Here is a 23,479-nt window from a genome sequence, read left to right on the forward strand (position 1 = left end):
ACACACACACACACACACACACACACACACACACACAAGTTGGACTTACAAATAATTTTGGAGATAAAAATCAGAAAAAAAATCTGAAAATTAGAAGTCATCTTTTTAATTTTAGTAATATCTGTAGTAAATGATCACTAGCAGATGCACTATTATACTTCAAGTAGTATGGTATATATGTGTCTTGAAAAAAGTAGACTGCCTGATATTGAAAATAGTATTACCATTAACAGTCATAGTCTTTGAGTTATGGGATTTGTGCCTGTTAAATCATACCATAGTCTTCCAGTGGGGCTATGAATGCACTGGGCCAGGTCTTTTTCAATATAAATGTGGAATATATATCATTTCTTCTAGCACATCTCCAAACAACTTTCATTGTTAAGATAAATTTCAACATTGCCATCTGATTAGAAAGCAAAATTTCACCTAATCATTAGCACAGAAAACTAGGTGAGTTCAAATTGTCTTTAATGTGAAAGGAAATTCAGTCATAAACTTCTCAATTTCCATCATCACTGTTCTCTTCATGGGCATGGCTATTTTTACAATGGCCCTGCAACTCCTCACTTTCTGTCTTCTCACACAAAAAAGCACACATGAGGTCTTACAGCAGATAAAGCTGGAGCTGGGGTTTGATTCTCATTTATCTTACTTGTACACCCATGCTCTTTCCATTACACTACACTGCAACATTTCAGAGTAGCCAAAAAAAGGACAAAATTACTATACTACTTTGAAATAATCCTTGATGAGAAAAATATGTATTTAGGAATCATCAGTCTATACTACTGAGATAGCTCTTCAAAGTTTCTTAGTAAACTTGGGAACCTGATAAACATATTTAGCAAAATATATGATACAAAAATGAATGTGATAAAGAGATGTCTTATACCATTACAACATTTTGCCAAGTTACAACCATTAATAATGTGGATATTAGTAGGTAAGTTACTGCTGAATTGCTGGTCCCACATGACTTGTAAAACGAGTCCTTTGTGTACCACCTCCCAAACAGTGACACTGTTAGAATAGGCCCAGATGGTCCATTTTTGTTTACCAAACGCCCATCTTTTATCACCTAAAGAAAAGAAGGGAAAAGTACAGTCAGCTTTATTAAAATATACATTGCAAGCAAACTAATGATTTTGAAACCATCCCAGATATAAAGGTTGATCAAATTGCTCCTGCTTGGGGAGGGAGGAATAGGCTTGGCAGGTTATTTTATATTTAATGAAAATTAGAGCAATTCAAGAGGGCCCAAAATTTGAGTTTTAGCAGTTGAATGTAACTGTTAATGAAAAGTCAAAATCATCAGGAATTAGAGAGGTATATATCACACTCTTCCCTCAAGAAGCTTCAAAGTTAGTTGTGAAACTGAGCAGATTCTAAACATGAAGAGAGAAATCAGTATATTAGTATATTAGAGAGGGAAACAGATATGTGCTTCGGAGGTCTGAGAAGGGACAAGCTGGTCTACTTCCCAGAATGGGACAAAACATGCCATAGAAGGAGCAGTTAGTCATTTCTTCCTGGAGCTGCATGGCAGATGACATTGTGGGAAGTGGAAATCAAAGCAGCAAAGACTCATTCTGAGGCAGAAGTGCCTGTGACAAGTATAGGCAACCTGTTTTCTCACTCCAAGTTGGTTAGAGCCAGTGGTATGCTGGAGCCAGTGGTGTACGGACTCATGAGAACAGGTATTAAACTTCCAGGAACTTTGGCAGCTGGTTGTTAAACAGAGCCATCCTTGAAATTGATTGTGATAGGAATGTTTACTCCACAAAAATTGGCATATGCCACAAACCAGAGCTTTTTCTTTTCTTTCTCAGAAAAGAGAGCGGGTTGTTAAAATTTACAGCACACCACTGGCTAGAGTTGACGACTAATGAAGAAGCGAATAAGCCCTATGATCAGAGGAAGGTGGGGCTCAGATTCTGAACGCCTTAAATGACCAGCTCTATCCTGAAACCACAGAGGATTCTCTGTAAGGTAGTATTGTATACAACGCAGTTGAACAAGAATAGAAGGAAACACAGACAGATGGACAATAGATAGAATGAGAATAAAAGAAAATGAACCCATTAATAGATCTGCAACATAAGCAGCACCACTTTAGACAAGCCCAACTACAAAATGGCCCCGCCCTCCCTCCCCTTTATGAGAAGCCTCCTGACTTAAACAGAAACCCCTTTTGCTTCCGCAAGGATGCAGTTCTCCACCCGGATCCACATTAGCATCATGACCCTCCTTGATGGTATCAGCCAGTCCTTGGCGCACTATATAAGCTCTACCACCCCCACACCTGGTGCTGTCCCCTTTTCAGGGCAGCCCTGGGCTGCCTGCTACTTTGAGTACAGTTCAGCAGATTTTTTTCCTTTAATAAAGCTTGAATGGTACCCAGCATCTCGGTTCACTTTCTTTCACCCATCTGTTGTGGAAACGACAGTATGGGTAGACTGTATGGGTAGTGAAGAAATTGGAAATTGGGCAAACAGATACTTTATAATTAGAAGAACAAAATAACTAAATACCCTAAAGGATAACTGTGCTTCACTGTTCACAGAGTGTCTTCATGTGAATTAGCATATTTCATTGTCATCAAAATAACCAGTAAGGTGTTCTCTCCATTTTGCAGCTAAGTTAATCAATCTTAAATAATAGGTTAGTCCTCTCTTTTATCTAGAAAATTCAGACATTATGTAACTTTCCCAAGGTCACATAACTAGTTAATTGCAGAAACCAGACTCTGCCAGGGGTTCTGATGATGCCCAAGGTGCTAAAGCAAGACCTTTCCATATTTGGGGGCATGGTCAGTAACACTCTGCCCTTTTAGAATAAAGCTAGGTGGTCAAGGGGAAAGGGTACACAATTAAGTGTGTTGAAATCTCTGCAACAGTGATTCTCTAAGACAATGTGTAAATATTTGCAGAACTGGGGAAATACTCAAGAAGACATTGTGAGCACAACTGATATAAAAACTTGTCATCTACAATATTTTAAATGGTCTTTCTAAAAATAATATGTTAACAGAGGTCAAGGTCTCTAGAAAAGAAGAACTAAAAAAATCAAGAATCGGTCACTGTTTATTTGGCCCTTTTTGAGGAAGGTAGGTGCCTTAATTCTAGATGGTCTTTAGGTCAGCAGCTCTAAAGAAGGGAAACACATTGCCTCAGGCTACTGTGGCTTCCTGGAAATCATTTCTGTGAATGCCCAACCCCATTTGTTTTAATTCTGTACTCACAAAACAAACTTCAGATCCATAGTTTGGACTTGAGAACATTTGCCAATGGAGAGCCTTCTTGAGAGGACAGTTCATTATTCTCCAGCTAAGTAAATCTATTTTAAAAAATAATATGTTGATCTTCTTTTGTGAGTTCCATTCCTTAGAACCTGATGAACTTCAGGGAAAGTCACGCCATAGAGAATCTACACTTGTGAAGTGAAAACCAGCATGCTGACCTCCCTCTAAGGAATTGCTATACCAAAGACCCTGCCTGCAGGCAGCCAAATGCCTCTTTGATATCTTTTTGGTGTAACACAATCTATCTCATTTTCTAAGAGGAAATATCTATTTTCTCTTTCTGCAAATGAGCAGATGAGACAAGATTCAAATGATAATTAATACAGTAAGAGCCTAATTTAAAGGATAGGGCTATCCCTACTTTCTCTCCTTTCTTCCACTTAAGAATAAAAGGCCAGTGCCCTCAGAAGGGTGACAGCATGACAAGTTCTGAGAAATGATAAGAGTTGGGACCTACAAATACGATACAGTTAAGCACTTACACATTTACTCTCTTGTATCATCCTCTAACTTTTCCCAACTGCCCGAAACCATTTGGGATGAAAATTTTAAAATAAAAAAAGAAGGTAGCTATGGACTAATTTCATTATGCTCTCCAACTGCTCACAAACTATCACCATCTAACTTCTTCAAATACTGATGTGGCTCAGAGTGACAGTAAAATGGCATTTCTGGCTTTAGACCTTTAGTGCTCAGTCCAATTCTGGAACAATTCTTCAAAGAGATAGATTTTTATGAGTATGTGATATGGGAAAGTGTCCAAGTAGAATCTTGAAAATCTGACTTTGTGTGCAGTTTAAATGGGGGCTTACAGGGTACCTTTCACCTATACTGCCAGCTCCTGCTCCTTCCTGAGTGTACCTGTGTGGCTCTGCTTTCCCTTCCCTCATTTCCTTGAAGTGAACCCAGATACTTTCAATTCATCTATGCTTATTTATGACAGTCCAGGCACATTTTAACTTCTGGATTTTAGCTCCAGGCTCCTCACTTCAGATCTGATCTTGATTTTCTGTACTTGGCAGTGAAGCTTGTATTCCAGACTCAATTAGTTTGTGAGATTCTACCGAACTGGGCTCTGTGGTGGCCAAGCTCTCCTGTTCTCTGGGTTTCTCAGCCTGAAGGGTGCACCATATGTTAAACTGTCAGTTTCACAGATTAAATATTTTTATAAATATGATATATTCCAATCAGCAGACACAGATGACCATAAGCAATCTGCAATCTTGAAGATTTCCTTGCTTGATGCCTTGGATGAGTTAACTTAGATCCTATTTTCCTTTTACAGAACATGCAATGATTTTATCCTAGTTACTGAAATCCTGCCTCTGTTTGCTACAACTCAGAGAAAACATTAACATTTAAACCAGTGGAGTATGTGTATGCACGTGTGCACGTGTCAGGTACTACTAGCAGATATAAACCTGCAGAGTCATAACACTAATTTGAGACTAGCTTAATGTGTGAATTAATTGGTTATAGTCACTATAATTTGTGAAGTAAATATCTGATTTTCTGTCTACATCCACATGTGACAAAAGGAAATCAAAAATCTATAAACAAACATTCTTCAATGAATGGGGCCTTGGGCTCATAGGTTTTAGGTATGTTATTGTGTTATTCCAATGAAGTGTCATCATTTTAGAATTAGTTGCTATACATTACAAAAATAGCCACAAAATTTCCCCCTCCTTTATCCGTGCCCTTTTGCAATATGATTTTACAGCTCTTCCCATGGAGAGATCTGCATTGATTATTTTTCTACCGCTTGACTCTACATTGCTCATGAGGCTTACTGTGTTCCATGAGACATTTGCAAACATGATGCAAGCAGAAACTTGAAAAGAACATGCCCATTGTGGCTTTTCCTCTTGATGCTCTTGACCTCACTCAACTAACACATGAACAAGGCCAGATTTGCTGAAAGATGAGAGAACACCCGGAGAGATGGCTCCAATCATCCCAGCTGTCCAAGACAAGACAGCCCCAACCAACACACTATCTAAAGACAGACACAATGAGTGCAGCCAACATTAACTGAGCCCACTCAGAGCACAAAAACAGCCCAACTACACCCACTTCAAGTTGCCAACCCACAAAATCAGGGCTAAATAAATGGCTATTGTTTAAAGCCATTAAGTTTGAGGAAGTTTGTTATCTGCAGAAGTATGGATACCATTGCTATAGCCTGTTTTACTTGGCTTCAGAGAACACATAAAATGAAAATACTCTTAAAATCCTCTTACTTCAAATTTTCCAGGTGACAGATGAATTTTAGTAAGTAGCACTTCAGGAAAAACATATTCTGTCCCAAATGTGCCACTGAGGGAGAACATTTCAAATCTTGTAGAAGCAGTTTCTACTGGCCGTCCACAAGTTGTCAAATTAGTAGTTTTGCACTTCAGCATTGTGCATACCTGTGTGGGACAGATACAGATAAAATACAACACCTTACATCTAAGTTACTTTTATTAGAACCGTCGACTTAATTTTTTAACCATACCGAGGCAAAATTTTCTTTCTCTGTAAAGGAATTTGGATCATTTTTCTTATAATTACGTGGTTTATTGGAACTGGCAAGTGATTTGAGAACCAATCCATTTCCTGGATACAAATGGATTGAAAGAAAGAAGTCGGTTTAGAATTAGGCTCAAACCATTAGTTTGGTATGTCAGATGATGGCATCGAGCCCAAGGAAGGGGAGGTCTTTGGGCAACAGGAGTACTAAAGCTGAAAAGATAATTAAAAGTTTGACCACCCCTGCACCACACCTCTTTTTTTCGTATTCTTTTCTTTAGAAGAAGACAGTGGGACATGGAATATAATAAGAAAATACAAATTTATAGCCAACACTCTATAAAAAGTTTGCATCTTTAAAATTTGTTATTTGAAGGTAATAAAAAGACTAGTGCATCTGATTAGAAGAGAAACTACGACAAAATGGTATTCTTATTCATTGTTCACGTGACAAGTGAAAATAAGACTGTTTATATTCAGGTAAGTCGTCAAATGTCGTCAAGTAAGATTCCTTCTTGAAGTTCACCACAATATGCAAAGTAGTTCATCAGTCAAATAGAAAGTCATCATGGTCTGGTTAACAATTTTTTTTAGATGTGCTCAAAGCGAGCAATCAAATTAGACTTAATTCTCATTGCAAATAACTTATTAACCCCAGTGGGGTGTGTGTGTTTGTGTGTGATACTGTCAATGCATGCAGTCATGCCAAGAAAAGCACTTGGTTTCCTGGAATAAATATGAAAAGTTAACCTGGAATGTTCTGACACCTAAACACTCCCTTTCACTTGAGCTGAGATTACCTGCCAATACTCTCTTCTCCTTCGGCCATGCAATCCTGTAAAAGCTCCTAGAACATACACTTCATTCTCTTCTTGTTTTAACATTCTGTAGCTTAAATGACAACAGAGCTCTTTTTGACAGACTGTAAGATTTCCTGCATATTCAGCAAGTTCTGTGAAGTTGAACCCATCCCGGGAAATAAATCCCCCGAAAGTGTTTTTCTGTACTGGGAATGGTTTGATGGCCGTAGCGTAGGCACTCCAGTTCATGGTTGTTGAGTCAGCAGAAGAGACTCGGGGATGTGAATCGACCTCCGAAAAGAGGAGCTTTCCCAACTCAGTTTCCATGTCATAATGGTAAACTTTAGGAGAGCTTGGTGCATAGATACCACTCCCTGTGAATGGAAGACAAGTCTTTTTAAAACAACAACACAAAAAACCCATACTGCCAATTTCCCCACCAGAATTGGTCATGTGATCATGTTACCATATTAGTCACAATGAGAAAGCAAACAGGCTTCTAGTTATACAGCACACCTAACTTCTTCTCTTATTCTCTGTTGGAAGAGATTAAAACAGATGTTCAATTGTCTCATTTCAAATAAACGTTGAACATATAGCATTATTTATTAGCATTATGGAAAATTAAGCCAAATATAAAAATCTTTGTATTCAGGAGACCCTGAAAGGCAAGGAAAGGTAATGAAAAATTCTCTTCTGTTTTCCCACTGTGGTTATTTTCAAATATGAACAAAAAATTTTCAGTACCCCTCTCTTCAATAAGTGGATCTAATCACTGTCCCCCTTAAGAGTGTGCTCTGGACTTAATGACTCAGTTTTTTTTTTTTTTTTGGTGGCTGGCCAGTAAGGGGACCTCAACCCATGACCTTGGTGTTATAAGGTGCATTCAAGCCAACTGAGCTAACAGGTTAGCCCAACTTTTTTTTTTTTTATTGACTCATTTCTAATGAATAGAACATGGTAGAAATAAGTGATGGTGGTGACTAGATATAAACAGCAATGTGGCTTTCTCTCTCTGTCTCTCATCACTTAATCTGGGGGAAATCAGCTGCCATGTCATGAGACTACGTCATGTAGCACTAACGAGAGAAAAGTGGCAAGGAATGGAGGCCTCCTGCCAACAGCCACTGAGGAACTGAGGGCTCCTGCCGATAGCCATGTGAGTGAGCGATCCTGGAAGCAGACTCACCAGCCCAGTCAAGCCTTCGGGTGACTGCTAGCCCAGCCAACAATCTGATGCAAACTGAAGAGACAGTCTGAGCCAGAACCACCAACTAAGCTGTTCCCAATTTCCTGACCAACAAACTGCTAGATAATAAATTTTTGTTGTTTCAAGACACATGTACTTTTAACTTTAAGGGTAATTTACCATACAGCAGCAAATAAAGAATACACTTTTCTGCCTTTGCCAGTTTAGAGCATATCTCTGCTTAGTTCCCTGCTTGGCCAGTTACTAGCTGGGTAGGTAGCTTTTGGCAAGTTACTTGTATTCTCTGTCTCTCAGTTTTCTAATCTGTAAGTTGGGATGTTAATACCCACCACACAGAGCTATTCTAATAATTAAATGAAGTAATACACATAAAGGATTTAGCACAACCTAGCTATTATAATCAAGCATTAGCTTTTCTTTTTTTGTGAAAGAATGTCAAACATAGTGAGGACTCTAAACAAAAAAGCAAAAAATTAAGACAGGTCATATCTGAAGTATTAGTTTTCCTGTATTTAGAAGTACAAGCTGTAAACCTCATGTGGTCATGAATTACCTGTCATGTTTTTCCTGATATGATGTATGTTGGCCACAAGAAGATTAACTCCCATTCCCATTGCCCAAGCCGAATGGAATTCAATAGCTGTCAAAAGAGGCAAAACATTCATCCAAGCTGTGGGAAACAGTATGGTGTCCACGTGGAAATCCTTCACCAGAGTAACAGCAGGATCATGGAAGAGTATATCAAAGCATGTGAAAATGCCAAACCTTCCAAAGGTGGTGTTGAAAGTTACCAACTCCAGCTTTTCAGGGACATCAAACTGAGGCTCATGGTAGAGGTGATACTACAATAAATACATAGAATAAAAGTAGTAAAGGCTGGTTTATTGAAGAGATAACTAGTAAAAACCCTCCAAAGTTAGTAACAGATTTGGCTCTGGTCAATGGCAAGAAATCTAGAAAGTGAATGGATCTGGCAATGGTAAATCAATTTCCAAGGAATCTGTGGAGGAATAAGCAACATATGTTCATAGCATCTCACTGTCTTCTCTTCTCTCTCTCTCTTTCTATCTCTCTCCCCCTGACCAATTAAGAGCTAAATACCTCCCTATAAACCCCAAAGACTATGAGCTTCTTTAAAGCTGAATACATGCATTATTCTTCTTTGAATCCCTGATATCTAGAAACATAGTAGGTGCTAAATAAATATTTGTGAGTCAGATAAGAGATGCCACCTCCCTCTTTATAATGTCCCATCCAAAGTAATCTCCAGGGACTCTTTTACCCAGCTTTCAAAATCACTGTTAAAAAGAATGTTTTATTTAATTTTCCCTGATTCTTTCCAGGTAAACTTGAAAAACTAACTTAGTCTAATATAATAATCAGGGTCAACAGTTGATAAAATGGTCTGTCACATAGGGAATGCAGAGGGTTGGGAAAGAGACTCTTAAAACCTCTCTAAATTTATTTTCTGTCTAAAAATATAAAAGAAATTGAACTTTACTAGCATTTTAAGAATTGATAAATGAAGCAACAAAGGTACTCTTATTAGGTCCATATGTCAGAGGTCATGGGTCATGAATGGTCCCTGAGGTACCCTGAGGGATGAGTGAGAGCCCTTGAACATAGAATGACAGCAGGCTCCTCACTGGCTTGTCCACATTCAGTGCATACCACCATCCTGCAGTGTACTTGGACGTGGTTATGTGGATTGCCCAACAATGCCACCCCTGTTAACTAAATTAGCTTTTACAGAATGCAACAGCTTAAAACAATTCTTGAAAGGAAAATGCATTGAAAGATAATACTAATAATACAAACAGTCTCCCAAACAAGAAAATGGAAGACCTGATATTTCTGTTCCCAGTATGATATACATTTTGAGGAGAAAATGAAGGTTCAATTACATACAAAAAGTTCTCAAAACCCACAAATTTTTTTTAAAAAAATTGTTTTGAATTTTTGTATTTATTTATAAATACACAAATTTTTAAATATGCATATATTGAGGACTCGTGTTAAAAAATGTCTCCACTAGGGGTATGTAGTCAAAATCATTTGGAAGCCATTGGTTTAATATCCCTCCTCTTAATTAATATTTATATTTTAACTGGGACTTGTAGGAGATAATTTCTCTACTCAAAACTTGCTTGGCCACATAGGGCCGGCCCGTGGCTCACTTGGGAGAGTGTGGTGCTGTCAACATCCAGTAAAAATATGCTTGGCCACAATTTAAAATGCTTCAAAAAAGCATGGGAAGGACAAGGAACATTCATACAGCCTGTACATCACATATCTATTTAAAAGGCCAACCTCTCTCTCCACCCAGTTTGGTATAAAATTAGACTGAAGGGTTATTTCACTCTTTTTTCATTTCAGAGTTCAAAGTAAAAAGTTTATGATTTGACCTTAAATCTACAAAAGGGTAATTAAATCAACTAGGGTATATAAGATATACCTTATTGATTTGATAGAAAATTAACTTATGTGAAACCAATTTATACAATTTTAAAATGTCTTTATACCATTTCAGCACTAAATGGCATCCACATTACAGTCACCTTAGTATACTTTGCATCAATATTAATGTATACAATGTATTCATATATACAAAAAAATATATCTCTAGTAACCACAGCTTGTAACTAGAGATGGAAAAGGGGAAGGGGAGAGAGAGGGGGACTAATGAGGAATTGGTCAATGGACACAAAGAATGCGTATTGTAATGATGAATAAGCTAACTATCCTGATCTAACCACCACACATTCTACACAGTTACTGAAAATCAACGTTGTACCCCACATGTATGTATAATCAATTATCTAAAAATAAAAATAAAATAAATAAAACCTGAAAAAAAAAGAAAGAACATTCACATGGAAAAATTGTCAAACAAGCATAGCCAGAAGCATACTTAATAAAGAGCGCTATGGGATACTATTTGTCCTACTAAATTAAAGCACATCCCCCCACACAAAAATTATCTCAATTCTGGACCATTACAACACTTTTCTAACAGTCTCTGTCTACAATTTTCCAGATTAGTTTTTCTCTAAAATGTCATTTTCTTCATTGCTCGTGTTCACAAAAAAATCTCTAATAAATCATATTATACAGCGAATAAAGCTCAAACTCCTAACCACAGCATTCACTTCTCTCATGTCAGGCTCCTTTTTACATACCCTCCCTCTCTCTTACCTTATGGTAACGTGCCACCAGTTTTCCCTCTGTATCATATACCACATTGGTATTGTATTGATAATAGCCATTAGAAGGACATGCGGAGTCATGGGAACTGCATAGCTTTTTGTCCCCAATATTCGCCAAGACATAGATAGAGTTGTTCTTGGCCAGGCAGCTGAGTCTTGTTTGTATTGGCGTGCGGCCAAATCTAAATCAAATTTTAATTAAGACATGTCAGTTTTAACCAGTATTTTAGTCACTTCATACAGAGACAATAACAACAGTAGGAGCCTAAGTGTAACTGAAGTTAATCTAAAAACTACTCATAAAAGAATCATATTTAAAAAGCCACAGATTATACTTAAACTTGATGAATATTTTCTACACCATATCTTTTGCTCCAGCGATTCATTATTCAGTCTCCTGCATCGTCAATTGTCTTGTCTCTAATGGATTGTTCCATCAACACAAAATATGCTCTACTACCTCTATATTTCAGAAAATTAAAATAAAAACCTCTCTTGACCCTTTATACCCTTCCAAATAACGCTTCAGTTCTCAGCTCCCATCTTATGGTAAAATTCCTTGGAAGAGGTGATCATCTTTCTGTCCCCAGCTTCTCCTCTCCCATTCTCTTTCGAATCACTCCAATGAACTTTCATCTCTATCATCCCGACTGTGACGAACGCCAACAATGACCTTCACATCTTACCTGACCTCATCTTACTTGACTCGTCTGCAGCAGTTGGCACAGTTAATGACACCCTCCTCCTGGAAACACTGCACTCCTTACTGGACCCACCCTCTCATGCTCCTACTCATTGGTTGCTTTTCTGTTTCCTTTGCTGGTTCCTTCTCATCTCCCAGGAGTCTAAGATTGGAATTTCCCAGAGCTCAAGCCTTATGCCTATTCTCTTCTTTAACTCACTCCATAGGTGAACTCATCATGGTATTAAAAACCAATTATATGCTGACTCCTGATTTTCTATCTTTCAACCTAACCTTGTCCTTTCATGCCAGACTTGTATATTTAACTGCCAGGTTGACATCTCCATCTGAATGTCTAAGGGGCAGCACAAACTTAAGATGCACAAAATTGAATTCCTGATTTCCATCCCAGACATACTGTTTCTTCAGTGCGATCTGCATCTGTAAAGGGCAATCCCATTCCCCGCGTTGAATTAACCATAACTGTATTGGGTGATGATGCAAAGTTTGTTACTTGCATTCTGGCGTTATGAAAGAGGTGTTTGCTAACCACATAGAATAAACCCTTTCCCCAACCTTCACTAGTTTCCATAGCTACTGTGACCTTTCACTCTTTCACAAATTGCAACACGTTATTTTTAACAGAAAATGCAGAACTCAATCCTGCCGTGAGATGAAAAACAACTCTCAAAACTTCTATATAGAAAAACTGTCCAGCCATTTGCCTCTCATCTTGCACAAAAGAAAGTGTCTCCCAAACCCCATAAGAGCATTAACTTAGAACAGGAAAGATGGGAAGATGGACATGTCCATCGTCATGTAAACGGGTAGTCTACTCTGAGTGCACTCAATCTCTCTAGAGCTATGAAAAGCCATTTCCTGATACCCTTCTATAAACTGCAGAATCATCAGGAGTGCCTTTAAAAAGTGTGGTATCTATCATCCTCCAGCAAGAACATAACAAAAGAATGTTTACTAAACTTAATTTGAGGTAAAAGAGTGAGAGAAAGGGTGAGAAGATAAAAGAGTGAACAATGAGAGAGAAAAAGATTGTGAAAGAGTGAGAGAACTATCACTGCAATAGAGAAGTGTGTAGTCTGTACCTAAACAAATCATCTTCAAGTCCTAATAGACAGTAGGATTTATAAATTCAGTATTTACTTATGTATATTAAATATTTTATATTAGAAGTTAACCTTTTCCTGGGAAAATTAACTTTATGAGACTAGGAAAATGCAGTTTCAAAGCATAAGGTCTTATGATTCACTAGAAAGTACACAGTGAGGTCTTTGTGCCTGAGAAGCAAACTCTGGGGCAAAGAGACTCTATGAAATTGAAATATGGTCCCTTCAACAGAGACCTTGGACTATTTTCTTAACACAACCCACTGTCCACTTCAGAAATTGAGTTACTTTTGTATTTGTGAGATCCTCTTCTTTTAATTTTCCTTGTAATAAATACTGTTTACAAATTTTCCCCAAATTTAATAAAGATCTTCAATCATAAAAAATTGTTAAATGGTCTAAGTACAGTTTTTAAAAATCTAACAAATGCCGAGATAAACATAACCATAACATACATCACATATTTGATAATTCTGTATTAATCATTTCACTCTGGCAAACATGCACATTTTAGAGAATTACAGCATTTTTGCACAAACAACTACGATAGTTAAAATACCTGTGGGGGTCTTTACATGGAATCCAGTTCACCTGAGGGTCTGGGATATCTTCCAGATAAGGGAAAATGGTTTCCCTGGTAAATTCCCACCCATAAAGTGCATCTTCTGGAGTCACAATAATTCGAGCATTCTGTTCAAAACAAGTCAAATATAAATTATTTTTCCACGTACAACAAAGAGTCTTCAACACAGCAGTTTTCCACCAGCTCCCATGTCACCCCCACAAATTATGATTAGCAGAAAGAAAAGACTACCTGCTCAGCTGCCTGCTTAATTGCTCTCTCCAGAATATCTATATTTTTGTTCATGAGAAGCAAAGCATCATCCTGAGAAACAGTTATTTCTGTTTTATTTGGCAAGATGACAGCATGTTCATACACTGCAGCTATAAATGTGTCCAGAGCACCGACATGGAAGGTAATCAAGGTAAAAATTGCCACAGAGGTCAGAAAAGAGGAAGTGGTCATGGCCAAGGTGTAGTAGTTTCTGAAAGTAAAAGTAACGTTCATGTAGAATTTATAGAGGCGAGAACATTTACATAACATATGACTGCCAGCTACTGGGGTTTTATTTTACAATCTTATGAACACACTATGCCTGACCCCTTCTGAGGGAAAAAATGTTGCAGTTCAATGAATACAATCAGACAGTATTTCAAGGATTGAACAACATGTGTATTGATAAGATTTAATGTCAAATTTCAGAAAAAAAAATTCAAATATAGTATAATTCTACCTTTTATTAATGAAAAGAAATTAGTAATTTAACTCATGTAAAATCATACCACAACAAACATTTTATATATTAAAAAAATCAACCACAATTCTTTTGTTGTCCTGTTGAGCGATTTATATCATGTTTATTATTAGAAGAGAAGAAAATTTCTAAAATATTTACTTCTAGGAAAATGCACCACAGAACAACATTGAGAACAAAATTCACCCAAATTGGCACCTGATACACATGTTAAAGACTGAGAACACATGCTCAATAGAAGCAGGAGTTTGCTGTCTGGTGTGATCCCTGCTGTATCCTTAGTGCTCAAAGCACTGATCCCCCAGGCTCTGTTCCCTTGGGTGAGGCCAGAGGAGAAACTGAGACCTCAGCCCAGGGGCCCAAGGACTCAGGGGAACCGAGTTTCTTTCCTTATTTCTCCCTTCCTTCTTTCCATCCCTTCCTCTTTCCCTTCATTCCTTTTCCCTCCCTCCTTTCATTCTTTCTTTCCTTCCACCCCTCCCTTCCTTTCTTCCCTTTTTCCTTTTTTTCTTTCTTTCCTTCATGGGAGGTAGATACCAGAGAAGGGAAAGTATCTAAGACCGGTGATAATAAAGATCATCTCTGTTATATAACAGAGATAAAATATAAATTTCATTTTTGTTAGAGGCAAATAGCCACATAAATGACTTAAAAAACAACAAATATAGTACGTGCCTCTAGTGCCCTCCTACGACATCTATGGTCTCCCTTCTCCAGTCTCAATCCCGCCATGTCAAGGCTTTGTTTTATTTTATCTGGGCCTCTGGGTAAAAGTCACTCAATGTTTTTAGACAACATAGAAAAGTAGATAAAAATATTTAATTCATTCTGTTCTCCCACTCATATTAAGATAAATTCTTGTTAAGGATGAGGTCTAAGGGCTATAAATAAGATCTATTCATATTTTCTGTAAAAAAATGGGTTCGGATCCTATATAGGGATGGCCGGTGCGCTCACTGGCTGAGTACCAGTCACCAAAAAGACAAAAAAAAAAAAAAAATGAACACCATAAGAAGCCACAGGTAAATTTGATAAGTGCTATATGAATATTTAATTAGCAAATCTAGTAAATACAACTATGCTCTTCCATCTCTATCAGTATAATTTGGATCATGATCTATCTTCATGTGATTTAATATCACCAATTAGTAATATCTCATTATCTTTTTTGCTTGGAAGTCATCAGGTAAGCTGATGAAGAGGACCTAGCAGTCTTTACCTTTGGGGGTAAGAACAGGGACAATTATATCTGTCTTTCACATCTTAGTGTCCCCAAATTTCCTGTATGTTTTTCTCTGTTTGTGCCTGTAAAAGACAGAAATGGCATTGATTAGAGTTTTGTTTTTGTTTTGTTTTCTTTTCTTTTCTTTTGGCTGAAGGAGAAAGGGGAAATGACTCCTGATATAAAGTCAAGATGACCAAGTTTCCCTTTTTCTCTTTGCAGCATTTCAAAATCATCTTGTAGAAACAGAAAATCTGAGTAAATAAAGGTAATTGAATAGAAGAATCCAAAGTTAGTAAATGACTTAGCAATTTAAACATATGAAGATCCTTGAGATGTAAAGAAAAACATTTGCCACAGAGGCCACTGATATTGTCTTAAGTATTCAGAAGTAAAAGACAAAATTTAGGACTCAGACTTCAAGAGTAGGAATATTTGTATTCACAAACATGATTGATGAAGTAAGGCTTAACTTCTTTTGTTTGGCTAGTTATAATGTAAGGTAAGGTTACTTTGCTACAGGGAACATTGATTAATTATAATTTACTGCTAAAAAAGCCTACTTCCTAATTTACCATTTTGTGATTACAAGGTTAAAGGTGAAAAGTTAAAATTGATTAAGAATTACTTGGTCAAAGAGTCACTGTTAAAAGTAGTCAGAGCTCAAATGTTTGTTTCTAATTGTGAATTTGATCACCTCTTAGAATAGTATTCAGTTGGGCTAAGTTTTAAGTCTGAAATTTTAAAATCTCACTTTTTCCACTTTTCCAATTGTCAGAAGTGCAGAGGTATGCTTTGGGTTTTGCACTTTGCTTCTTTGAACTTGTGTTTCTCATCTAAAAGTTCAGGTAAGCATACCTGCTCTATCTCCTTCACAAGGTTATTCTGAGACTCAAAGACACATGAAAGGCCTCTGTAAGATTATGAGGGGGATGACAATAATAAACAAAAATGGGTGACAATTTAGTAATGTAACAATACTAATTGCTTAATATTATTTCCCTGCTAGGCCCACAGAACCACTATTGTACAATTAAACACTTCTAGTCTATTTGAGGTACTGTGCTTGAGAACTGCTGGGGCTGGAAGAGGATGTGACAAGGTACCTGGGCACCAACTCCTGGATCATGCCAAGCCAGGCATGGCAGACAAACTTCAGTGGGGTGGCAGAGGCAAAGCGAGGACACCAAGGAATTAACTCAGCCACAGGAAGGAGAGGAGACGCTCTTGGCTCTAACATAGCCTGCTGGACTTCCTGGTCTGCTACCTTTCCCAGAAACAAAATGACAAGTGACCTGAGAAATGAAGAGTTGGAAATAGCACATATAATTATTGAGAGCATTCTCACAGGCAGCATTTACAGTTGTAGAGACATGCATTTAGAAAAGTGTTAGTCTGTGGGGCCTAAGATAACTACTCATAGCCTCTGCTGGGGGAAGCCCTACAATTCTCTGGATCCCATGTGCTTTCTTCTTCCCAAGACCTGTACTCCTCCAGCCACCCCTGACAACTTTCTGTTTCGGTTTCACTTTGGGGGCTGGCCCTATCTTCTGGGGTAACAGATCAAGTAGAAACAACAAGCTGTTTTTCCTCTGCTCTCACACCGCAAACACGTGGTGGGTTTTTCCCCACAAACCAAGCGAACAATCAGTTCTGCAGCAGACACCAGCTGGGTGTCCTTCAGTTCAATTCTGACACTATCTCCCTGGAGATTACCACTAGATCCTGCAGGTGAGGGGTTCAGTCCCACAAGACTGCCTCCCACTTTCTATGCCAATCACAAGCCCCAGGTTGTTTTGCCTGTGCTTCAGACTGACCAACTATCAATTGGAGTTCCCAAGACCTCCTCCTTAGGATTGATTCATTTGTTAGAGCAGCTCACAGAACTCAGGAAAACACATTTACCGGTTTATTATAAGGGATATTACAAAGGATACAGATGAAGAGATGCACAGGGCAAGGTATGGGGGAATGAGTGCACAGTTTCCACGCCCTCTCCAGGTGCTCCAACCTCCAGGAACCTCCACATGTTCAGCTATCTGGAAGTTTTCCAAATCCTGTCCTTTTGGGTTTTTATGGAAGTTCATTACACAGGCAGTGAAGCATTAACAACTGTGTAGATAAGACTGGACAAAAAGGGTATGATCTAATACTAATGGACTGGGTGGGGAAACCCAGCAAGGCCTGTTTGTTCAGATTCTTCTTGGCCTCTCTGTGTGGCTTTTCTTCCTTCAGGGTATGGGGCAGGACCCCCTCTGAAATGGGGATCTTATCAGAACAAACAAGGTAGGTCAAAGCATTTCTTTATAGCCAGTTCCAAAATAGAAAGGCAGGGGAAGATTAGAATAGTTTCTATGGCCTGCCTTGTGGAGAAAAAAAAGCAGGTGAAAGGGCAGGAGAAGGTCAGAGAGAGACTGTTTCCTGAGGCCTGCTTCTGAGGCCTAAAGCACAATGCTTGTTGTTTTAGTCACTTACGAAACAGGAGCTATGAAAGTTATGAGTCAAGAATGGTAGGCAAAAATATATACCCTCCCTCTCTCTCTCTCTCTATATATATACGTATGTATGTATCAAAATATCACAGAGAGCAACCCCAGCAGCAGCTGGTCTGAGGACTCTGCACCCTTAGGCACTGGGAGAGGGAGTATTTGTTTTATACTAGTCCAGCAAGTCTGATTTCTGGGCTTTTCTTTCAAGCAGCCATAGGGGCCGGGTGAAGGCCAGGTGGAATGACCTGACTTCTACTGAATAGTGACCAAATTGAGCAGAAGTACCAGAGCAATAGAAGCAGGGCGTTCTCTAGCAAGGCTTTAGTTGAATCTTATGTTCATGTCATATTTTCTCCTTAACACATTATTCTTTTACTGTTACACAGATCCCACTCTAGACCTTTCCTCAAGGTGGAAAGAACTACTTATGTGTGGTCCTCCATCTAGTTATGATGGCTTTTTTTCTCACTATAGTTATGAGAGTCATGGCGGTTTCTGGAATGGTTAACATGGACTTGGACTCTGAAGCCAGAGTGTGACTATGAGCAAGTTATGTGTCCTCTAAGTCCCTCAGCTTCCCTGATCTGCAAAGTGGTAATATGTGCTGAATAATTTTTGCTATTATTATTATTACTACTGTCTTATTCTCATGAGATGGAGACCCTATAGCGAGGTCCACGCCCAGTGTAGCTTTGACCCAGGTCATTAACTCTCCCTGGTCAGATGTCCACCTGTTCTTGACTACTATCTTGTTGAAAGAATGTCAACAGATCCACTTTCTCTATTTTCTCATTCTTCTGTCTGTCTCCACAAAGTTTTTCATGTTTCTTCTCTTCCAGGTCAACCTGATCTGAATGATTTCTACTGAAATTATTAACTTAAGTTCCATTTCTACTAGCTAATCTTGACAGCTTTTCCTCCACCTGTAAACTGTACCAAGATTCTCACTCTGATCAGAAGCTCTCACTCCACCTATTTCATGCATCATTCTATTTCAAAAAAAAAAATCACACGCACACAAAAATCTTGCCAAGAAATTGGATCACTCATACATTGCTGTTGGGAATGTAAAATAGTACAGCCGCTCCGGTAAACAGCTTGGCAGTTCTTTAAAAAACGAATCACGGCCCCACCTCCTTACCCTCCCTGGACTGCAGCAAAGCAGGGAGGTGGATGACGTCATAGCGCCTCCTTTAAACTCTGGATCTCTCTCTGCTCTGGGGGAAAATGGTGTCTGTGGGGAATTTAGAGGCCCTAGTGCGGGAAGAAATTATGAGTTGTTTCTTCAGTTTCTTATAGGCTGTGCCACTGACCAAAGTGATTATATGCAAAAAACAGAGAAGAAAAGCTGAAATCTTGCCTTTGTTTGGATTAAAAACCCAGAATGCGAGTCTTATGCCACAGTTTTGCTGAATGGAATTCATTTATATGGAGGATCAATTAATGTGCGGTATCATTTGGGAATTCTCACTCTTCTGAATCAACTAACCAAAGTTCTGAGCGCCGTGTTGAGATAAATTCTCACAGCTATAGGAATGAAGAAGCTGTTGGCGGATCTTCCTTTTCCATGTGGTTCTTTCCAATTAACAAGGCTGCTTTACCTCAAAGATGTTTTTCATTTCAGAAGATGCAGTAGCAAGGGTTAGCTGGTTAGCTCAGTTGGTTAGAGCATGGTGCTGGTAACATACCTGTACCAGCCAGCAGCCAAAGAAAATGAAAATAGAAAAGATGTAGTAGTAAGCATGCAATCCATTGCTGTACATCCTTACTCTATGGGATGATGGCCCGCCCACTTTCTAATGCACATCCTCATTTTCCTCACTAAATCATGTTCCAGATCTAGAGGCTGCGCCCAGCTCACCAACAACCAAGCAACTCAGATTTTTATCAGTAAATAAAAGAGGCAAACACAAACAAGTAATAATGGTAGTGGAACAGAAAACAACAGAGAAAACACACAGAGCCAAAAGTTCTGAAAGTATAAGAAGAAAACGTGTTAGTAGTATGTTCAAATGCAAGATTTATCTACACTGGTTTTAATTCTCTTAAAAGAAAAAAAAAAACTTACCTGTATTTATCCAACAACTGATTTTATGGCTGTAATTTTTGAAATATGTAATTAAGTGACAACTGATTTGGTATTTGGTTTTTGTCTTGAATGACAAAAATTTACAAATCATATAATGTACTCCTTTTTGTATTTGTCATACTATTGCTGACCCATTATTTTAGTACTGATGATGAGGCTGCAGTAAACTATGTCAAAAGTCATTACTCAATACCATGCTTCCCCAGACTGTCCCCTATAACACTCAACTATAAATAGGCTGGGATTAGACGTGGAGCTGTGGATTTCTGAAAGAAACTAGTTATAAGTTCTTAATGAAGACCGAATACACAAGCTTTAGTTTCCTTTGTTAATACCAAGATACCATTTTATTTTTTCCGTCTACATATGTTGTTTTTGAGTCTGACTCTTCTGTGGATTTATTTCATAAAACAAGAACACATGACAGCAATACTAAAGGAAAGATGACAATCATGGGACTAGTCTTTGGATCATTCCTTTTTGACATGATGATAAATAGAGATACCTGCTTCTTTACCTCTCAGTCATTAATTGCATTTAATGAAAATTAGTTGGCTATGTCAGTATTTATTATTCATCTCTTTTGCCAGCTAGGTTTGAGTGCATATATGTAACATATTTAAATCTTGATAATTTAATAAACAAATATAATGATATTTCATTAGTGTATGATATTTAATATTTATTGTCAAAAACAAGTTTCCTATCAAAAATAAATGAGTTTTTTGGGGGGGAGGGGGAATTAATTTGGCAACTACCATACAACCCAGCAGTTGTATCCTGAGCATTTATTTATCCCAGAGAAATGAAGGCTTATGTTCCCACAAAAACTTGTTCATGAGTGTTCATAACAGTTGTATTTGTCATAACCATAAACTGGATACAATCTATATGTCCTTCATCGAGCAAACAATTAAACAAGATGTCATATATCCATACCATGGAATAGTATTCAGAGAGATAAAGAAATGAGCTATTAATACATGCAAAAATGTGGATGGATCTCAAGGGCATTACATCTAGTGAAAAAAGCCAATCCTAAAAGGTTATATATTATATGATTCCAGTTATACAACATTTCTTGGAATGACCAGATTATAGAAATGGAGAACAGACTAGTGATTGTGGCTATTAAATGGCAACATGATGGATGTGGTAATGGGAATGTTCTGTATCCTGGTTAAGATATTGTACTATAGTTTTGCAGGATGTTACCATTGGGAAAAACCAGGGTACCCAGGATCTCTGTGTATTATTTCTTACAACTGCATGTGAATCAACAATTATCTCAATATTTTTAAAGTTTGATTTTTAAAAAATTATCCGTGATCTATATATATCCTTTTAATTTTTCTTCTGGGTTGATTTGTGTATCATATATATATATATTTTCATAGGTTGCAATATGATCTTAACATAAAATATAACTTTTTAAATTATTAATACATTCTATATTCAGCTACATAAAATATTAATTCTCATTTTTAAAAAGGATTCTTCTAAGCTGGGTACTTTTGTTACATTTGGAAGACTACAAATATATGAAAATATAAACATATACACAGAGATTTCCTTCGATAGTTTTGACTTACCTTTTGGTTTCATTGTTCAGTGTTCTTTCCTCTATCTTTTCTCATATTTCTAAACTTTTTTTGTCATTTATCTTTATACTTGCAAAATCATAAAATGAGGAAGGGGTAAAGTTGGTTTTGTCCAAAGCGACTTTGCCAGTATCCGTGGCACGTATTGAGAGCAACGTGCTAGGAATGGAATAAAGTTCTCTGGCCAGAAAGCTTGGAATCTTTGCGTTGACCTTGAACTCTCAACGGCCGAGGTCAACCGTGTCGGTAACGGTCAGAGGCTGGCCATCCAGAGTGATGCCCAGATGCCCGTGCGACCCCCGTGCTTACTGGCGGCCCCGCGCAAGCTGGCACCGAGAGGCGCAAAGCACCGTAGCGGGGTCGGGAAGATGTCTCTCAGGGGAGGGGAACGACAGGCCATTTGTGCTCCTCATGCACTGGACCACCTTCTGGAGGTCCGAGGGCCAAAGGGCTTGAGGGAACAGGAAAATGAAGAGTCCATGAAACATACGGACATCCAATCCTGACGATCAGTGCAAACGGTCCTCCCCAACCCTTGGCATTGTCGTCCTTTAAGCTTTCATTTTGGTGGTGGGAGCGGGCATCCATCATGGTTTTAATTTGCCCCTTCAGGATCTGTTTTGCTCCTATTCTTCCCCATCTCACTAAGAGGCACGGCCATCCACCCTCTCCCTCAAGCCAAAACCTAGGAGTCATCCTAGTTCTCCTGCGACATCACCCAGTCCTGTTGGTTCCACTTCCAAATACACCCTTCGGTTTCCATCTCCACTGCCACATCCCTGCTCCACACCGTTACTGTCTCTCTCAACGCTTCAAAGTTCTCCCTCCATCCCTATTCTCCAGCTTCCCCACTCACCGTTTACATGCAGACATGATGAACTTCCCAGACTGTGAATCAGATTCTGGCCTCACCCATTTAAAAACTGGCTCCTCTCTACCTCCCAAAGTGCCTCTAATTATTAGATTCCAGTCAGTGGGCCATGATCTCATCTTTGACCACGTCAAGCTCTTTTGCACATGTTGTGGTCTGCCCTCCCTTTCACACCTGCTGTGTGGTCCACTCTCCCATCAGAATGAATGAATGTCAGTCTCATTCTTACCCCTTCAGATCTCAGCTCAAAAGTCTCACCTCCATGGAGAGGCCTTATCTAAATTAAGCCCAATCCCAGCAAGTTACTCACATCACCATGTTTTTTTCCTTCATAGCATTTCTGTAAGATAATTAGAAATTCTGATATTTATTGTTTGTTCCTTCCACTGATATAAATTACACAAAGGCAGAGATTATGTTTACCTCGGTCAGAGCTGAATCCCTAGCACCCAGCACACTGTCAGTCCAGAGAAGGCATTCAAAAGATATTTTCGAATGAATAAATAGATAAAACCATTTCTTCTTCTAAAAAACAAAAAAGTAAATTGGCCACAATGCCATGAAAACAGATAAGGAGGTATAAGACGTGCGTAACCGATGTGTTCACGTCAAACCATCACACAGATTTTACATGAGGTTGGAGGAAGCACTTCTCTAACTAACATGCATTTGTGTGCTGGGGGAGGGAGTGGGGTGGGAGAGGTCATCTGTAGGGATGGGATATACTACCATGAGGAGGAAAAAAATATATATACATAACAGAAAAACTAAAACACAGCAACATTAAGAGAAATGAATAATATTATACCAAATAATGTTTATAAATCCAGAATATAATTGAAAGTAGATTACAAAACTGGAGATTGTAAGTACTATTGTTCTTATACCTTTTGCACAAAGAAAATTTTTAGAAAAACTTAAGGCCAGGGAATGCTATAGAGTTTTTGCATGGCAGGCAGAAATTTTGTCTTTTGAACAAGAACAAAAGTCTCAGGACACAGAGATAGTATATCTTTTAAAAACTGATTTAATAGTAAGTATTCTGTATATT

The 23,479-nt window shown here is 38.3% G+C and overlaps 1 protein-coding gene and 1 long non-coding RNA gene across 3 annotated transcripts in view; one reads left to right on the forward strand and one right to left on the reverse strand.

Annotated features, from left to right (window-relative positions):
- Nucleotides 1-19,451, forward strand: part of LOC134378035 (uncharacterized) — a 79,713-nt gene extending 60,262 nt beyond the window's left edge. Inside the window, exon 3 of the long non-coding RNA XR_010023606.1 lies at nucleotides 18,707-19,451. This is a non-coding gene — a long non-coding RNA (uncharacterized LOC134378035). The remainder of the gene's footprint in view (nucleotides 1-18,706) is intronic.
- Nucleotides 890-13,867, reverse strand: LOC134378033 (pantetheine hydrolase VNN2). Of its 2 annotated transcripts, XM_063096946.1 has the most exons (7): nucleotides 13,655-13,867; nucleotides 13,400-13,530; nucleotides 11,024-11,216; nucleotides 8,382-8,670; nucleotides 6,619-6,992; nucleotides 5,548-5,718; nucleotides 890-1,081 (listed from the first exon to the last, which is right to left on the reverse strand). In XM_063096946.1, exons 1-7 carry the CDS (start codon nucleotides 13,865-13,867, stop codon nucleotides 890-892), a joined length of 1,563 nt encoding a protein of 520 aa, XP_062953016.1. The 2 variants fall into 2 exon arrangements, with proteins under 2 accessions (XP_062953016.1, XP_062953017.1); XM_063096947.1 differs by lacking the exons at nucleotides 6,619-6,992; nucleotides 8,382-8,670.
- Nucleotides 19,452-23,479: the final 4,028 nt, after the last annotated feature.

This window comes from Cynocephalus volans, chromosome 5, assembly GCF_027409185.1.
Source record: "Cynocephalus volans isolate mCynVol1 chromosome 5, mCynVol1.pri, whole genome shotgun sequence".
In the NCBI taxonomy this organism is placed as follows: Eukaryota; Metazoa; Chordata; class Mammalia; order Dermoptera; family Cynocephalidae; genus Cynocephalus; species Cynocephalus volans.